This window comes from Schistocerca nitens, chromosome 6 (genome assembly GCF_023898315.1).
Source record: "Schistocerca nitens isolate TAMUIC-IGC-003100 chromosome 6, iqSchNite1.1, whole genome shotgun sequence".
NCBI lineage: Eukaryota > Metazoa > Arthropoda > Insecta > Orthoptera > Acrididae > Schistocerca > Schistocerca nitens.
The window spans coordinates 443,354,151-443,372,788 of record NC_064619.1 but is presented as its reverse complement, the minus strand read 5'-3'; the positions used below and the strand labels follow the sequence as shown (position 1 = coordinate 443,372,788).

At 36.2% G+C, this 18,638-nt stretch overlaps 1 protein-coding gene across 1 annotated transcript in view; it reads left to right on the top strand.

Moving 5' to 3' along the window:
* Window positions 1-18,638, top strand: part of LOC126263398 (uncharacterized oxidoreductase YjmC-like) — a 229,207-nt gene that overhangs the window by 145,818 nt on the left and 64,751 nt on the right. Inside the window, exon 7 of the mRNA XM_049960493.1 lies at window positions 6,415-6,572. Within this exon, the coding sequence (XP_049816450.1) occupies window positions 6,415-6,572 (158 nt within the window). The remainder of the gene's footprint in view (window positions 1-6,414; window positions 6,573-18,638) is intronic.

Below are 18,638 nucleotides of genomic sequence, written 5' to 3'. Positions count from 1 at the left end.
ATGGACCAAGAGTTCTAGATATGAACCCTTGAACTTAGGAAGAATTCAATCTAAATTCTTCTTTGATCAACTGTTTACCTGACAGTATTGTTGATGCTCTCATTCCTGTTCACCTGTGGAAATGCACCTGACAGATAAACTGGAGCATATGTGTGGATCTTTAGAAAGTTACATCTACAGCTATACTCTGCATACCACCATCAAGTGCATGGCAGAGGGTACATCCCATTGTACCAGTTATTAGGGTTTCTTCCCATTCCATTCATGTATGGAGCATGGGAAGAAAGGTTGTTTGAATGGCTCTGTGCATACTGTAATTACTCTAATCTTATCCTCATTATTCCTATGTGGGTGATACATATGGGGTTGTAGTATATTCCTAGAGTCTTCATTTAAAGCTGGTTCTTGAAACTTTGTTAGTTGATCTTCTCAGGATAGTTTACAACTATAATCAACAGCCTGTCATTTCAGTTTCTTCCATGTCTCTATCACACTCTCCCACAGATCAAATGAACTTCTGATCATTCATGCTATCTGTCTCTGTATACGTTCAAAATCCCCTGTTACAGCTATCTGGTATCGGTCCCAAACACTTGAGGAATATTCTAGAACCAGTTGCATGAGTGATTTGTAAGCAACCTCCTTTGTAGACTGACTGCATTTCCTCCATATTCTACCAATAAAATGAAGTCCACCACCTGCCTTACCCATGACTGTGCCTGTGTAATCACTACTTTCACATTCTAGTTTGTGATTTGCAACCACATCACAATAATTAAACATAGTATCCCAAAACTTTTGATCAAGATATAAATGAACAACCTGATATTCCTTTTGTTCAATTTCAGATACGTGTGTTTTATCTTTAACACTGTTATTATTGTCTAATTGCAAATTTAACTTGGGGGTCCTGTGCTTGTTATGTTTCCTTGCCCCAAAACTGTGAAACTCCATTGAGACAAACTGCCATTTCCTGAGTAGTTACTTCTATGATTGTTACTTCTATTACAATGCCCTTGGTTGTCTCCATTATTCGTATCCTGCTGATGTTCAGAATTTCGCTCTCTAGTGACACGTTGATCCTGATAGAAGTTACCGTTATCTCTGTTTCTGTGATTACTCACATTGTGATTTCTATCATTCTTATTAGTATGGTATGTACTTTTTCTACTGCCCTATCCAGCCTGTCAACATATCATAAAAATTGTTCAAGGCAATCTGCATGTCTGTGTACTAAATCCCACTGCAATCTTTCTGATAATCTCCTTTTAAGTGCACCAGTCAAGGTCATTTCATTAAATGGTTTGTCAAGATGTGCTAATTTTTTAAATTGGTTCTTACAAAACTCTTTCAAAGTGCTGTCTCTATTCCTATGATTAGGACCATTCAAAAATTCACTTTTGATTCTTCCCTGTTCAGCTTTCGACAAAAATTTATTTAAAAATTTTTTCTTGAAACTCTGATATGTTTCCCCAATGACTTAAATTTAAATTTACCCATGACAGAGGTTTGCCTTCAAGAAATCTTTCAACTAATTCAATTTTTTGATTGTCATTCGTGCCAGACACAAAACTATCTCTGCAGTGGTGCAGAAAATCCACTGGTTGTAAATTATCTGGTGGAAAACTTTTGACAGGAGTGTTGGACTGCACAATACCATTGTTTGCATACAGAATTTGATTCAAACAAATTTCCTAAACTGCTGAAATTTTTTGATCTAAAACAGTTACGTTAGTTTGCATATTGTTTTCTACATTTAAAATTTTTTGGTTTAAACTGGTGATATTTTGTTGGTTTTTTTCCGCTACAGCCTCCTGTTCAACTCTGATGCCATCAACATTCTTTGATTTTTTCCCTGACTCGGCTACAAACTTATTTTCCAAAACAATAAATTTATTTTCTAAAACATCAACTTTTTCATTCACTCTTTTTAACCCTTCTGACAACCCATTTTTTAGCTCCAAAACTTGATTACTAAGTTGATCTATCTGATCTTGTACTCTGTCCAATTTGCTATTGTTATATGTCTTCATTTCCTCATTTTTGCCAAAATTAACTGCAAAATATCAGTTTTTACTGTTTCTTTACTGACTACGATTTCACTCGGCTCAGATATGTCCTGACTGGATCCTACATCTTTCATTTCTACCTCACTTTTGCTTTCAACCCTATTCATTTTGTTAACAAGCAAACAAGTCCACAAAACAATGAACTTCACTAATAGTTTGTACTTCTCTTTCCTTTTTGATGTCCCTAGTTGTAGTTGTGAAGTCCTCTTTCCTTTCATTCGACCTGGTCTATCATTATTGGTAGTACATCATCAGTGTATGATTTCCTTCATTGGACAGCCTTCATTTTTTGCTCCATTTGTTCAAAAATTTACTCTTACATAAACTTAAAAAATTAACAAAATCAAGCACTTTCTGCAACAGACAAAACTTCGTTACTAGTCAATTAATCCCAGACAACACCCACATACTTGTAATCTTCCCCCTCCTTCGTAGTTGCAGCTATTGTCCATGATGAGCAAAGTCTTTTCTGAAGATTTGAGAGGAGTAAGATTTCAATTAAACTTTTAAGTTTACTTATCTTTTCTTGCAGAGATGGCTCCAGTTCTTCTTGTCTAGGGGTCTCATTCTTGAAGCTGAAATTCTCACATTTTAGATCCTCATGGTTGAATTGATCTAAATAATTTTGAAGAATGTCATTGCAGAATTTTTGTTTTTACATTAATTTATTTTGTCACATTTTAGTATGTCACACAATCTTTTGCAGTTTCACCCTAACAAAGCTAAAATTACATTGTTCATGCAAAATACAAAAATATGTCTGATCACATCCAAGGCATGCTTACTACTACTTCACTCTGCTGTAGTAGCATTCCAAAGGGTTTACAGTTTTTCTTGACAAATGAATTTCTATTAGTTTCAATTATTTTTTCATAAATGTATCCAAAAATGAACACAATAAACAGTACAAGATTTCATAATTAATAACAGAAATTTTAAGTATGCCAAATAGTTCATAATTTCAAATGTTTCTAAAAAAAAAAAAAATTAACTGTGCATTCAGAACTAGTATTTATTGATAATAACATCCAAAATAATAATTCATATTCATAAATTTTAGCTTGAAATATAACATAGTGTGTATAAAAATATATGAAATTTTTCAGAAAAGCAACTGAGATAATACTGACCTGTCCAAAGTTGAAAAAATATTGCTGGTATCGACTACTACTGTTGAGGAAAAGTAATGATAAAGGAGGATGTCTCATTACAAGATCCACTGGAATAGTTACAAGGAACTTATTTATTAAAAAACTACATCATATACAGCTCACATCTATCCATGAGAATCATTTTACTATACCAAATTTGTGCCAAGACAGAATGACACATGGCAGTGTAAGTAAATGAGAAGACATGAGTGATAATGACAAATCTGTTCCTTCAGTACACACAAATGAGAAATGTTACAAGAAAAGTAATATGTTTTTCTTCCTATGAACAGCTGCTGTTGAAGGATTATGAATATGACTGCAATGAAAATTTTCTTGTGTTGCAGACACACGTATCTAATAAAAGTAAAACTAAATCCCTAGTCAACATTTTTTATCTGTAGTATCAAAAATCAGACAGTAAAAAGTGTAATATGAAAAGTTCATATTTTTATCACTGCAATAAAAGTTTCGTGCGTTGGTCCACTGTTCTGGGAGTTACGAAATACCTCTTCTGCAGAAGTCCCATAAACCAGAGAGAGGTCCAGTGATATTCAAACTTTACCTGAAGGCTGCCGCTGCAACATTTCTCTTATATGTATTCTTTTATAAATCCAACCAAGAAGTAACTGCAGCCAGTTTGGGTATCCGCAATGATGTCCAAGGATTTCTCAAGCTTATTTCCAAATACATTTTCAAAGTTTTCCTGGCAAATGGAATATTCTATGGATGTCTACACTTCCTCTTGTGATATTTCAGCTGAAAACCTTAAAGCCAAATACAACCCAAGAAGAAGTGTTGACATTTAGGATGCTTGGATGATGATAAATTTCAGCTCTCTTATCTTGCAGTATGCAGCAAACATATAGGAACAGCATATACTGAAGAAAATTTTTTAATAATTCTAGTGTACCTCAGTATCCAATTTCCCTTGCAGAAGTACTCCTGTTTGTTCTAATCAGTTCAGGTCACACATTCCATTTTCTTATCCGCGATAATGGAACACGCCCTGTTGTACAAGGCTGATCTCTTACCTCATTATTTCCTGCTTTAAAACATTTCATCTCCTTCTTTATAGCACTTGTTACAATGTGTAAAAATATCATATATATCTACAATTGATAATGTGTATTTGCCATTGGAACACATACTTTTAAAAGGAGTCCAATCACTGAATGCAAACAAAGTGTTCATTATGAACTGCTTTTTTAAAGTACTTTGATAACTTTTCTTATGTTTTGACCACACTTTTTATTATTTCCAAAATCACCTTAACTTTTCCAAAATCACCTTAACTTTTCCAAAATCACCTTACACTACAAAATAAAACACAAAACTGGCATCAAAAGATATGAAAATATGTTACATTTCACCATCAATTAGAGACATGATATAATGAGTAGAATATGGCTTTCTAGCTTACCAGTGTTATGTCAGTCATATAAAATTGTTCATTAGATAAATAACACTGATAAGCTAGAAAGCCAAATTGTACTCATTATACTATGTCTCTAATCCATGGTGAAATGTAACATATTTTCATATCTCCTGACACCATTTTTGTGGTGTATTTTATAGCCTTCAAAAATCAAAGGATGTTGAAATGCATAAGGTTGAAATGCACAATAAAATGTGAGGTCAAGACATCGTAAAAGTTATTAAAGTGCATCCTAATGCTCAGTTAGTCTCATAGCATTTTCATGCAAATTACAGTTTCTTTCAATACCCGTGGCTCACATTCTTTGTTGGTGTCACATTACTACCAGTTCAGTATTCTACCAACAGATGTGACCACCTGTCATATAAAGGAAATTCAAATCAAGTCTTGTGCAGCCTGGTTAAGCATTAATTTGGTATAGCTGTCATATACAATGTGTAGGTATAAAATAGTGGGACTGATACTGTTACAGAGTAAGTTCAAATGTGCCAAAGATGAATGAGCAATAGCTGTGAAGTGCGAAGCCTTCTCAGTTGAATGCAGCATCTCTGCTGTCTGTAGACAGAACACAGTGGCTGTGACCTATGTATGTGTGAGAGCTGTTATCTTATTTTGTCAGAAAAATTACAAATGTAATGGCAGTGCCATGAATGGATGTGGTGTTTTACAAGCAACTTGGAGAAACTGCTCTTAAAAGCTATGTTTTACTAAAATAAGAATAACGGGAAGACTGTTTATAACAAACATGAGTTTTTGAATGGTTCAAGAGTTTCCAAGATGGCTGAGAAGATTCTGAAGATGACTCATGCTCTGGACATCCTTCAACACCCAAAACAGATGGAAGTACTGAAAAAGTAGCTAATCTGATTTGACCTGAGCATCAGTTAAGTATTTCATTGATTGCTGAAACTGTAGGATTTGACAAAGAATGTGTAAGGCAAATTTTACGCAACCAATTTAACATGAGAAAAGTGTATGTGAAACTGATACCGAACATTCTCATTATCAAACAAAAAGAAGCTTGTGAAAACATCTGTGCTGACACTTTGAATACCATTGAAAATGATCCTGATTTCTTGGAAAGAGTGATAACATGACAGATCTTGGTTTTTCGCTTATGATCCAAAAACTAGGTGCCAATCCATGCATTGGTAGAGCCCAGCTTCACAAAGAGTAAAAAAAGGTTGAATAAGCAAATCAAGAGTCAAAGCAGTGATGACATTTTTTAGTATTCATGGAATGGTGTATCTTCACTGGGTCTCTGATGGTTAAACTATTAATGAACATTACTAACTTAAGGTTCTTGCACAATTCCGTGAGAAAAAAAGGAAAAAAAAGTCTCAAACTGTGGATGAGCAAGTCATGGGTTCTGCATCAATACAACGCACCAGTTCATACTGCATTGTCTGCTAAGAGGTTCCTAGTGAAGTGCAGCATCCCAATGTTAGACCAGCCAACTATGTCATCTGGCTAGCACCATGTGACCTTTATCTTTCCCCCACAGATCACATCTGCATTTAAAAGAACAAGATTTCAGTCTGTTGAAGCAGTGAAAGAAAAAAATAGTACACTTCTTCAAGGAGCTCATAGATTATTACTTCTATCACTGTTTACATTAATGAAAAATTCACATGGAGCATTGTAGGGATAGAGGAGGGGAGTATATTAAGGGTGACAATAACTAAAAATATATTTTTCTGAAATAAAAAGCATATTCTAAAAGTAGTAAAAGTAATATGAATTGTCTTTCTTCCAGGTTCTGCTTATGGTCCTAATATTCGCCATTGGCTGAGGCCTACAGATAAACCTGCAGACATAGGACACAGTTTTGTAGCAATTAACCCCAACTGCTTTGCTCCAGATTTTGGATGCCGTATGCAAGACCTGATGACATGCCTCAGAAATTTGAAGCCAGTAAGTGGGAGAAAGCTATTCTCAAGTCAGTCAGAATTCTAAAATAAATTTTACATGTAATCATTTTTAGTAACATTTATTTGCAAACTCACAGTATCAACCAGATAATCATTTATCTACCTCTCAATATGCAAATGAAATAGGCAAGAAAGTCAATAGCATTGGTTGAGTGTATCCTCCATCATGCACTGTATAGCAGCTTTAGGAATATACAGGATGAAGAAAAATGTCACACTTGGACGTTGATATGCAATTCCTGATCCAGATTCAAGACAAAAATTTATCTACAAAAGTCAGATTGGGTGCATTTTGGAAACATGTGTATGGAAACAAGGAGCTGGCAAGACTTTCATATGGTGCAGGGTATCAGAATGCTGTCATAGTTCCCTTCAGAGACTGCAGTGACACCAAACCCACATCCACCATAGAACTATGGTTCAAATCGTCATGAGGTTTCCTTTTTATTTTTCAGACATCTTTTCCCTAGTTCTCAGCTTTTATAAGCAGGACATCATTTTTTTTCTCATGAAAATAGCATATCACATCACAGTAGCATTCTTTAAACTGCCTACTAACAGCACAGTCTTGTCAAGTTCATGTAGGACAGCTTCCCTGTTCTGTACACAAATGAGGAATACCTCAATATGGTTTTGGTGTTGGGTGTATCTGATAACAAAGCTACTGCTATTGCTCATGTTTACCCTCAAAGGTATCATCCCAGTAAGAATATTTTTTGTCACCTGGAGCAACATATTCGGGAAACTGTATTCTTTGTTCATAAGCCATGGACAGAGGTCATTCTAAGACTAGACATACAGCACAAACAGCAGTACCTTTGGTAAACTGTAACCTTTGTTCACAAGTAATGGATAGAGGTCATCCAAAGACTAGATGTACTCCATGAACAGAGGACACACTTCTTGAAACCGTTCACCAACCACCTTGGTGATTTACCCACGATATTGCAACGCAGTTCTAGATATCTGAAGGCCTAGTTGTTGAAGTATTATGCAATGAAGAACAGCATCCATATCATTATACATTATCTCAGTACCAGTGGCCAAAAGAACACCTTAGACAAGAAGAGGTTTGTAAATGGGTTTTGCACCAAGTGTAAAATAATGAACATTTTATAAAAACATAATACGGACTGATGATCTAGCTTCACTCATGAAAGTATTTCCAACATCCTCAACAGCTATTCCTGGTCAGAACACAACCCATATGTCACCTGCGAATGTAGCTTTCAGGCATACTTTGGCACTGACCTGTGGGCTGGAATCCTGGAAGGAGTGCATTTGGGCATTTACCTATTGCTGGACAAGAAGAGTGCATCACTGTATCATATGTTTCTTTGCAATACTTTGCTGACACTTTAGAAAATGTTCCACTTGGTGTTTGGTGACAGCTATGGTTTCAATATGATAGTGCACTGTCACACTTTCAAATGACTGTATAAATAACTGTATAAATGAAGCTTTTCCAGGGAAATGGATTGGTCTTGGAGGTCCAATGATCTGGCCTCCACATTCCCTGGTCCTTAATCCACTATATTTTTATTTGTGAGGACACTTAAAGGAACAAGAAAATAGTACACCTTGCATGGGTGTACAGAACCTAATAGCTTGTGCGCATGCAGCATAGGCAATCTTGGATGAAGGTGTGCTGCGTAGGGTCCAGAAATCTATGACCCAGTGAGTGGTGAAGTGTTTACAAATGCATGGTGGTTGCTTTGAACATTTCCTATTAAGTGAGTACTGCGTGTACATGTAAGAACCAGCTCAGTGAAAATATGCCTGGATGTAAATTGCATAGAATGATATTATTGTGTATAGCATGATGCACAGTCTACTATAGTCTACCTACTGTGTTTTTGTACCTCATTGGATACAGATGATGTTGAATCCATTACGCACAAAATAAAGTGGCCATTTATGTCTGTAAGAGTTTCATGGTATATCTCAATGTTTAAATAAAGGTCACAATGATATAAAGAAATACACAAGATATCACATTGTGGGGGTGTGAATTGCGAATTGTATACAATTTGATGCTTTAACTAAAAAAAAAGTTTGGCATGAATGTGACTCAAACTACGGCAAGGTAGCATACTCTTGCCCCATAGCATTTCCTTGTCTCACTGAGCTAATGGGGCTGCTACTTGTTCTTGGCCATGTTGTGTGTCGTTACCGCCTTGCCAGAGACCTTTTTTTTCCTAAAAAAATTCACATTTCTATTAAACCTTTTGGTATGACTAGCTTTTTCTAGATACCATTTGTCTTGAATTGAGATGAGGAGTTGCATGCCGACTGCCAAGTGTGGCATTTTTTCTTTGCCCTATATAAGTAGCTATAGATGGATATGTGTGAATGATTTGATTATGGCTAGCAGCTTTTCAACACATCTTCCAAAATATATATGAAGTGCTATGCAGCAGCATACTGTAATGGAGTGCAATGTTCCCCTTTCCTATGCGGCACTCAGTGTCACATGTCTTGAGGTCTCATACTTTGATTTAATAAATTAACTGAGGAACTTGGCACCTGCAAAATTGCTAAATATATGTTGCAGATGGATATGCAAGAGGTGTTTAACAAGTAATGCACCACATTTCTCTTCTGAAAGCAGGTTGCATTTATTCAGGATTCCATTGCACCACATTATTCCCCACTCTTTTGGCTAAAACTCTATTTTCAACATGATCTCCATTCAATGTGACAGCCTTGCACTTTGAAGTTGTAGCAATTAAGTTAAAATTCTTGTCTGTTGTATACTTTATCTTAGCACTGTGTAGATCACCAAATGGAAATTTTGAATTATTTCTTAATTCCCTTGATACAGTATTATTAAATTAATGTCCAAGCAAGAACATATAAATGTTATATTATTAGGGGATAGTAATGTCAACACATTACAAGATTCCCAAGAAAGCAATTGCTTCAAAGACTGTGTCTATTCATATGGCAGAATAGATCTGTTGGGAGACAGACCCACTAGAATCACTCCAACTATAGTTGAATTCTTTTATCTTGGCGGCTCGCGCATGCCCGCCCAGACGCGGGAGATTGCTGCGTTGCCAGTTGCACACGACGCACGCGCCAAGAGAAACAGCGCCATAGTATAGTATAGTTCGCAAGCTTACGTTTAGGGGGGAGCGCGCAGTTTATGAAGTAAAGCCACCACGGCCACATTAACCCTTTCGCTGCTACAGAGACGTGCTCCCCGCATTCCGCGCAGTGCGCGATTTTGTCACTGCACTGCTCGCCTGTGCTGACACATGGTGTTTCCGACTGCTTTGACACACTTATCATTCGATTCCACAAAAACTATTTGGCCCAAAAATTAGATTTTTACACATCTTCTTGACTGATACCTTCCCCCCACTTCCTTTGACTGACTGAAGTGCTTTAAAATAAAGCCAAACGCGCTCGGTGTAAATAAAACTTTTATTACAGTCGCGAAAGACGGAATATTTCTCAATATTACATACGACACCTATGTGGTACTTAAATTAAATGAGATATTGTTATACAGTAAATTTTATATGAAATTTAGGTACCTTGTCCACATTTCATTCTCAACATTGTAGCAACTAAAATCGACCAAACGGAAAGTATACGCTATGGACTTAACCTCTGCAAACTCTTCAAAATTTCGTGCAATGGTTTACTACATTTAATGCTGCACAATAACTGGGTTGAACATCGAAACAAAATTAAGTCATTTATGGGGGGAAGGTATCAGTCAAGAAGATGTGTAAAAATCTAATTTTTGGGCCAAATAGTTTTTGTGAAATCGAATGATAAGTGTGTCAAAGCAGTGGGAACACCATGTGTCTGCACAGGCGAGCAGTGCAGTGATGACAAAATCGCGCACAGCGTGGAATGCGGGGAGCACGTGACTGCAGCAGCGAAAGGGTTAATGAAGAGACAAAGCACTAGAAATTTCAAAAAATTGCATTCAAACGAATAAAATTCGTGAAGTAAGACACTTCGATATTGTTTTAAAATAAAAATAAAAAATAAAATAAAAAAAAGGTTTGAACTCTTTACCTATCGCTTTCTAAACCAACGCCTTAACCGTTACGCTAGCGCAGCTCGTCCTGCGAAGTCTCTCCATAAGGACTCTAACAGGTCACGCAATATTCTGACAAACACTGTTGGTATGCCTATGAATTACTCGCACTTCGTCGAAGTACAATAGGAAATAAACAATTACCGCTGTTCTTTATTGCGAAAAAGCGGTTCGTGAAATTGATACAAACACCTTTCCTTGCTATTGCCTGAATTAAGAGTCTTATTGCTTGTTTGGTTTAATTAATTAATAGAAAATGAAGCAATTGGTATGAAGAATGGTTTTTCCAAACTTTCAAAAAACAAAGTCTGCTATCAAGACATTGTTTTTGTTCTATTACTTTATTTATGACTGAACGTTTCTAAAACTGAAGACACTCGTCCGTGCTCTGCTCTGCAGTCGAGATCTGGCAACGTCGTTCTCTGTTCATTGGCTGACTGTATTTTTTGACGTCAGATGCGCAGAACGAACCTAAACTCGGCCGCCAACATAAATGACGCGCACTTTAGTATAAGCTCTATAGACCATGTTATTAATAATTGTGAAAAATCGCCACAGCTGCTATTGTAAATGGTCACATCTCTGACCATCTAGGCCAACTATTAGTGCTAAAAGGAGATCCTTGTATAAAACCAAAGAAAATTTATGAATACAAAAGAAATCTCTGTTATCACCATTGCCAAACTGAAAGAGAGCCTTGGTCATGAATCTTGGCACCTAGTATTTCAAGCCGAAAGAGTGAATAATAAATGGGATGCCTTTCTAGAAACATTATCTTATAATCTAAATAATACTATTCCCATCAGAAAGATAAATATTAATAAGAATAAGGCAAGACAGTCAAGACACATGGAATTTGATAATTCTGCCAAAGAACTGAAAGAAAAAATGGAAGAAATGTACATGATACAAAGAGAGACCAAAAACAATGAGCACAGGGATAAATAGGAACAATACAAGTACCAATTTTGCAAGCAAGTCAAAAGATCGAAGGCTGAAAAGATGAACTCGAAAACACAAAATTCATATTGTATCTCCAAGACTGGCTGGTCAATAGTAAATGAAATAAGAGACAGTAAAACAAAACTAAAAGGTAATATCAACATACAGATATCTAATAACAATATTGATGTCACCAATCCTCAAGAGATCAGTAACATTTTTAATGACTATTTCATAGATATCATAGAATCTGACTTTTGTACCACAGATAAAGTAAAATACCTGTTGGATGTTTTGCTGAGGACAATTCTGAAGCCAATAAATTCCATGAACTTGAAATCAAGTATATTTTGCAGCTCATCAGAGAATGTAAAAACAAAAAAACCACTGGCTGGGATGAAGTTTCTCCATTTTTACTTAAACAGTGTGAAAACAATCTAGCATATCCTTTGGTACATCTAATAAATAGTGTCTTAAAAGAAGGAGTGTTCCCTGACATACTAAAATTAGCCGTTGTTAAACCTCTCTACAAAAAAGGTGATAAACAACTAGTAGAAAATTACAGACCACTCGCTTTAACTTCTGTTTTTAGCAAGTTAATTGAAAAAATAATTCTGAAATATATGTTAGAGCATTATAATAAGCACAACATCCTGGGAGATTTTCAGCATGGTTTCAGAAGTGGTTGTAGCACCATGACTGCAACTCTCCAATTTATGCTGAAAGCTCTTGACAAAATTGATGAAGGCTTGCAAGCAGCTGGAGTTTTCCTAGACCTATCAAAGGCTTTTGATAGGGTTGATCATAAGATTGCGTCGGCATCGAGACACACCAATGTTGAATTTGTATCTGTCCTGAGACGTCATGACCGGCCTCATTTGGACTCTTCTGTTGGGAGAGTTAATTTGGAGTTGGAACGGCTGCTTGGGTCGGGTGCGGGGGCTCATATTGGTGTGGTTCCTGTTGATTATCTCAGTAGGTGGGACTATACCAGGCACGGCCTACATCTCAACAGGAAAGGGAAGGGGAAACTGGCTGGGGTAATAGCAGGAAATTTAAGGGGGGGAGGCACTGCCATGAATGGTAAAATACCAGTGGTTACAGGTGTTGGAGCAGCACCTTTTTTAGGATAGGTAAGACAGAAAGATGTCAAGTTCTACGAGAGGTCAGGATTGAAACAAATCTTCAGTTTAGGAAAGAAATTAAACAGCACAATTCTAGCACATTGGATCACCAATCACAGCTATCAATTATAAATTTTCACCAATCACCAGAAATTTTATTTCCACCAAGTTGTAGCTCAGTCCTAGGTAATTGCATTGATGAATTAAAGTCACCCAACCCAGTTGACATAATCTGCCTCTCTGAACACCGTGTGACCACTGGTATAGGAACTAGGCCTAAGCACAATGAGAAACTCAGACAGGAGAGTACTGCAAATGTTAGAATAAGGAAAGGTTCTCATAAAGGTATAATTAAAAATAATGTAAGTATATTTCATCAAAATATTGGGAGTTTAAAGAATAAAGTAGATGAGCTTCTGGTTTGTTTAGAAGATTTAGAAGCTGAGAATGAAATAGATATACTATGCCTGTCTGAGCATCACATTGTTACTGATATGGATAAGGTAAATGTAAGTGGATATAAGCTCTCTGCACATGTAATGAGAGAAAATATGGAGAAAGGAGGAGTTGCCATATATGTCAAAAGTTATCATTGTGCAAAAAGTATAGAAACAAAAAAGTTTTGTGTAGAGAAACATATAGAAGCATGTGCCTGTGAGCTTAAATTAAATAAAGGCACATTTATAATTGTAACTGTATATAGGTCCCCATCAGGAAATTTTCATCTATTTCTGAAAAATTTGGACTCCTTGTTGTGCTATCTGTCAGACAGGGGGAAGCAAATTATTATTTGTGGGGACTTCAATGTAGATTCTCTGAAAGAGGGTAATAGGAAAAATGACCTTGAAGTATTACTCGGTTCTTTCAATTTGACACCCGTTATTGATTTTCCTACTCGGGTGGTAAAGGATAGCAGCTCACTGATAGATAACTTCTTTATAGACCAAGATAAGTTTAACCAGATAAATGCTCAGCCTGTTGAGAATGGTCTTTCTGATCATGGTGCACAGCTAGTTACAATATATGACATAGCTCCATTCAGCAATACTAAACAGTCCTCCAAAGTGGTACGTTCAGTCAACGATTTAACAATTGCAAATTTCAGGGAAAGCCTACAGCAGTTAGACTGGGATGAGGTGTACCGTGAACCTGATGCCAATTTAAAATATAATTTATTTCATGACATTTTTGTAAATGCATTTGAAAACTGCTTCCCCAAGAAAATAGTTAAATATACTCGTAAGAAACCTTGTAAGAAGCCATGGCTTACTAAGGGTATAAAAATATCTTGTAACCGCAAAAGGGAAATGTATCTGACAGCAAGAAAGAGTAGTGACCCAGAAACTATCAAAAATTATAAAAACTACTGTGTTATATTAAGAAAAGTTATTAAAAAATCCAGGAGTATGTGTATCATGTCTGAAATCAGCAACTCTGATAATAAAATTAAAACAATTTGGAATATTATTAAAAGAGAAACAGGTCAACCAAGAGCAGAGGAAGCAAGTATTACCATCAAATTGAATGAAAACTTTACGAACAAAAAGTCAGAAGTTGAAAATATTTTTAATAATCATTTTCTAAATGTTGTGGATATAGTAGGATCCAGGTGTTCATTAGAAGATGCTAGGCTGTTAATGGAAGAGGCCATACCTATGCAATTTGATACAATTGAAATCTCACCCACTTCTCCCTTTGAAATTAGGAAAATAATAAACTTGCTTAAAAGCAAAAACTCACATGGAATTGATGGCATTTCCAGCAAAATACTAAAAGCTTGTTCTCAACAGATAAGTAAGATTCTCAGCCACCTGTGTAATAGCTCTCTGGAACAGGGCATTTTCCCTGATAGACTGAAATATGCTATTGTTATACCTTTGCATAAAAAGGGGGATAGATCTGATGTCAACAATTACTGTCCAATCTCCCTTCTAACAGCTTTATCCAAAATTTTTGAGAAAGTAATGTATTCAAGAGTAGCTTCACATATCTGTAAAAATGAAGTACTAACAAAATGTCAGTTTGGTTTTCAGAAAGGTTTTTCAACAGAAAATGCCATATATGCTTTCACCAGTAAAATTTTGAATGATCTGAATAACCGAACACCACCCATTGGGATTTTTTGTGATCTCTCAAAGGCTTTTGATTGTGTAAATCATGAAATTCTGCTAGACAAGCTCAAGTATTGTGGCATGAGTGGGACAGTGCACAAATGGTTTAATTCGTACCTAACTGGAAGAGTGCAGAAAGTTGAAATAAGTAGTTCTCGTAACATGCAAAGATCAGCACATTCCTCAAACTGGGGAACTATCAAGAATGGGGTTCCACAAGGGTCAGTCTTGGGTCCTTTGTTGTTCTTATTATATATTAATGACTTGCCATTCTATATTCATGAAGAGGCAAAGTTAGTTCTCTTTGCTGATGATACAAGTATAGTAATCACACCTGACAAACAAGAATTAACTGATGAAATTGTTAATACTGTCTTTCAGAAAATTACTAAGTGGTTCCTTGTAAACGGACTCTCACTGAATTTTGATAAGACACAGTACATACAGTTCCGTACAGTGAATGGTATGACGCCATTAATAAATATAGACCTTAATCAGAAGCATATAGCTAAGGTAGAATATTCCAAATTTTTAGGTGTGTCCATTGATGAGAGATTAAATTGGAAGAAACACATTGATGATCTGCTGAAACGTTTGAGTTCAGCTACTTATGCAATAAGGGTCATTGCAAATTTTGGTGATAAACATCTTAGTAAATTAGCTTACTACGCCTATTTTCACTCATTGCTTTCATATGGCATCATATTTTGGGGTAATTCATCACTGAGGAATAAAGTATTTATTGCACAAAAGCGTGTAATCAGAATAATAGCTGGAGTCCACCCAAGATCATCCTGCAGACATTTATTTAAGGATCTAGGGATATTCACAGTAGCTTCTCAGTATATATACTCTCTTATGAAATTTGTTATTAACAACCAAACCCAATTCAAAAGTAATAGCAGTGTGCATAACTACAATTCTAGGAGAAAGGATGATCTTCACTATTCAAGATTAAATCTAACTTTGGCACAGAAAGGGGTGAATTATACTGGCACTAAAGTCTTTGGTCACTTACCAAATAGTATCAAAAGTCTGACAGATAACCAACAAGTATTTAAGAAGAAATTAAAAGAATTTCTGAATGACAACTCCTTCTACTCCATAGAGGAATTTTTAGATATAAATTCAGAAAAAAAAGAAAAAAATATTAAAAAAATAAAAATAAAAAATAAAGAAAAACAAAAAACACAAAAAAATAAAGTTGTTATATTAACTTAAGTATGTTGTTAAATTAACCTAATTATGTCATGTATTGGAAAATTCGACTCGTTCCACATCATTACGAAATATCGTATTCATGATCCATGGAACTAGTATTAATCTAATCTAATCTAATCTAATCTGTCAAAACTGGCCAGGGATGGCTTAAGTGGAAAACTATTGCACCTCATCACATCATATTTAAAAAACAGAAGACAGTGTACCTCAGTATCACACAATAATGGAGAAACATTAAAAAGTTATACATGAAGGGTCAGGAATATTAAATTTGGTGTGCCTCAGGGATCAATAATTGGTCCCTTCCTTTTTACTTGTTACGTTAATGACTTCCCAAAGATAGTAAAAAATTATACCTTCATTACAATGTTTGCAGATGACACTTCAGGCCTTTGTTGGGGAAATGATATTCTTAATCTCGACATAGAGGTAAAAAAAATTATAGATATAGCAAAGGAAAAGTTTGAAAATGACTAAAAGTCAACTTACAAAAAACAAATATAATCCCCTTCAATGTTGGTGATTTGCAAACTGGTATTGATTCTCAAGATAGTAATATTTTAGGCGAAATCTGCAGTGAGTGTAAATTCCTAGGTATATGTATAGATAGCAAACAACTATGGACACAACAATTTCATACTGTATGTGCAAGGCTATCATCTAGCCTATATGTTTTAAGTAGAATAGCTCTATACGTCAATAGTAAAACAATTAGGATGATATATTTTGGTTTAATACATCCATTTCTCTCATATGATCTTTCACTGTGAGGCAGGGCTTTCAAATCTCATGTAGACCGAGTATTTAAACTCCAGAAAAGAGCCTTGAGAATATTAGGCAAAAAAGATGCCAAAACATCATGTAAGGGATTGTTTATAGAATTTATAATTCTGACTATCTATTCTATGTATATGTTTGAAACTGTAGAAGATAAGAAATATACATATCGTAATGCAGAAATTCATGATCACAATACTAGACAAGTACAAAATTACCATATGATACACAGAAGACTGAATAAAACAGCAAACAGTCCATATATTAATGGAGCAAAATACTTCCATGCACTGCCAAATGAACTGAAGGTAATAACTGGAGAGACATTCAAAATACATCTAAAATCGTGGCTCATTGAGCAGTGTTTCTATAGCCTACTGTAGAAACTAAAATTTAAGTATTATTTTCTCACATAATTTGGAGTACATTCTTAAGTTCCTATTATAAAGTAAAATTAGATTGTATACTGTTGTATTGTACTACCAACTGCTATGCATGTAATTACATGTTTCACACAAATAAATTACAAATTACCTTACTGGGATGGCCTGTATGCTTGCATGGTTCTAGTCTACCGGTTCACATAGGGGACAGCATGTTGCTGCATCAATGACCTCCCCATCATTCATGTACTGTTTCCCATGGAGTGCACTCTTCATTGGGCCAAACTGATGGAAGTCATTAGCTGTGAGATATGGGCTGTAGGGTGGATGAGGAAGAAGCTGCATCAGTGACCTCCGTGTCATTCATGTACTGCTTCCCATGGAGTGCACTATTCATCAGGCCAAACTGATGGAAGTCATAAGGTGCGAGATGTGGGCTGTAGGGTGGATGAGGAAGAAGCTGCATCAATGACCTCCACGTCATTCATGTACTGCTTCCCATCGAGTGCACTCTTCATTGGGCCAAACTGATGGAAGACATAAGGTGCGAGATGTGGACTGTAGGGTGGATGAGGAAGAACAGTCCAATGAAGTTTTGTGGAATCCTCTCAGCTGCATAGATTTGTGTGAGGTCTTGCATTATCATGCAGAAGGAGCAGTTCATTTGCAGTTTTGTGACAACAAACACTCCAAAGTCATTTCTTCAATTTCTTGAAGGTAGCAAAATACACTTCAGAATTGATCATTGTACTATGAGGGGGACATCAAACAGAATAACCCCTTCAGAATCCCAGAAGCCTGCTGTCATGACTTTACCATCTGAGGTTGTGGCTTTGAACTTTTTCTTCAGAGGTGAGGTGGTGTGGTGCCACACCATGGATTGCCCTTTTATTTCTGGTTGAAAGTGACGAACCCACATTTCATGGCCTGTGAAGATGTTCGATAAAGAATTGTCATAATCAGCCACATAATGCAGAAGCAATTCCACACAGATGGTCTTCTGTTAGGCAACAAGGAATCCCGCAGGCACACTTTGAGTACTTCAACTGGTGGACAAGAGAGACATCCAGCTGAGTAGTATGGTGTTTGATTGTGATCCATCGATTGCTCCGAAGGAGAGTGTCTGCATCTTCCAACATTGCGGGAGTCACATCTGTGTGTGGTCAGCTGCCATGCAGGAGATCGGACAACAGGTATCTGTGACCTTGTTTCAGTGATGACAGACGCCTTACCCAATGATTCACCATGCTTTTGTTGACTGCCTGGTCTCCATAGACATCCAGCAAGTGCCTATGAATACCTGTGAAGCTCTGGTTTTTTGCCAAAAGAAACTGAATGATAGCTCTCCGCTTGGAATGCACCTACATTACAGCTATCATTCTGAATGCTACGTATAGCACCACCATCTATGAGAACTTCATGAAACTATGGGAG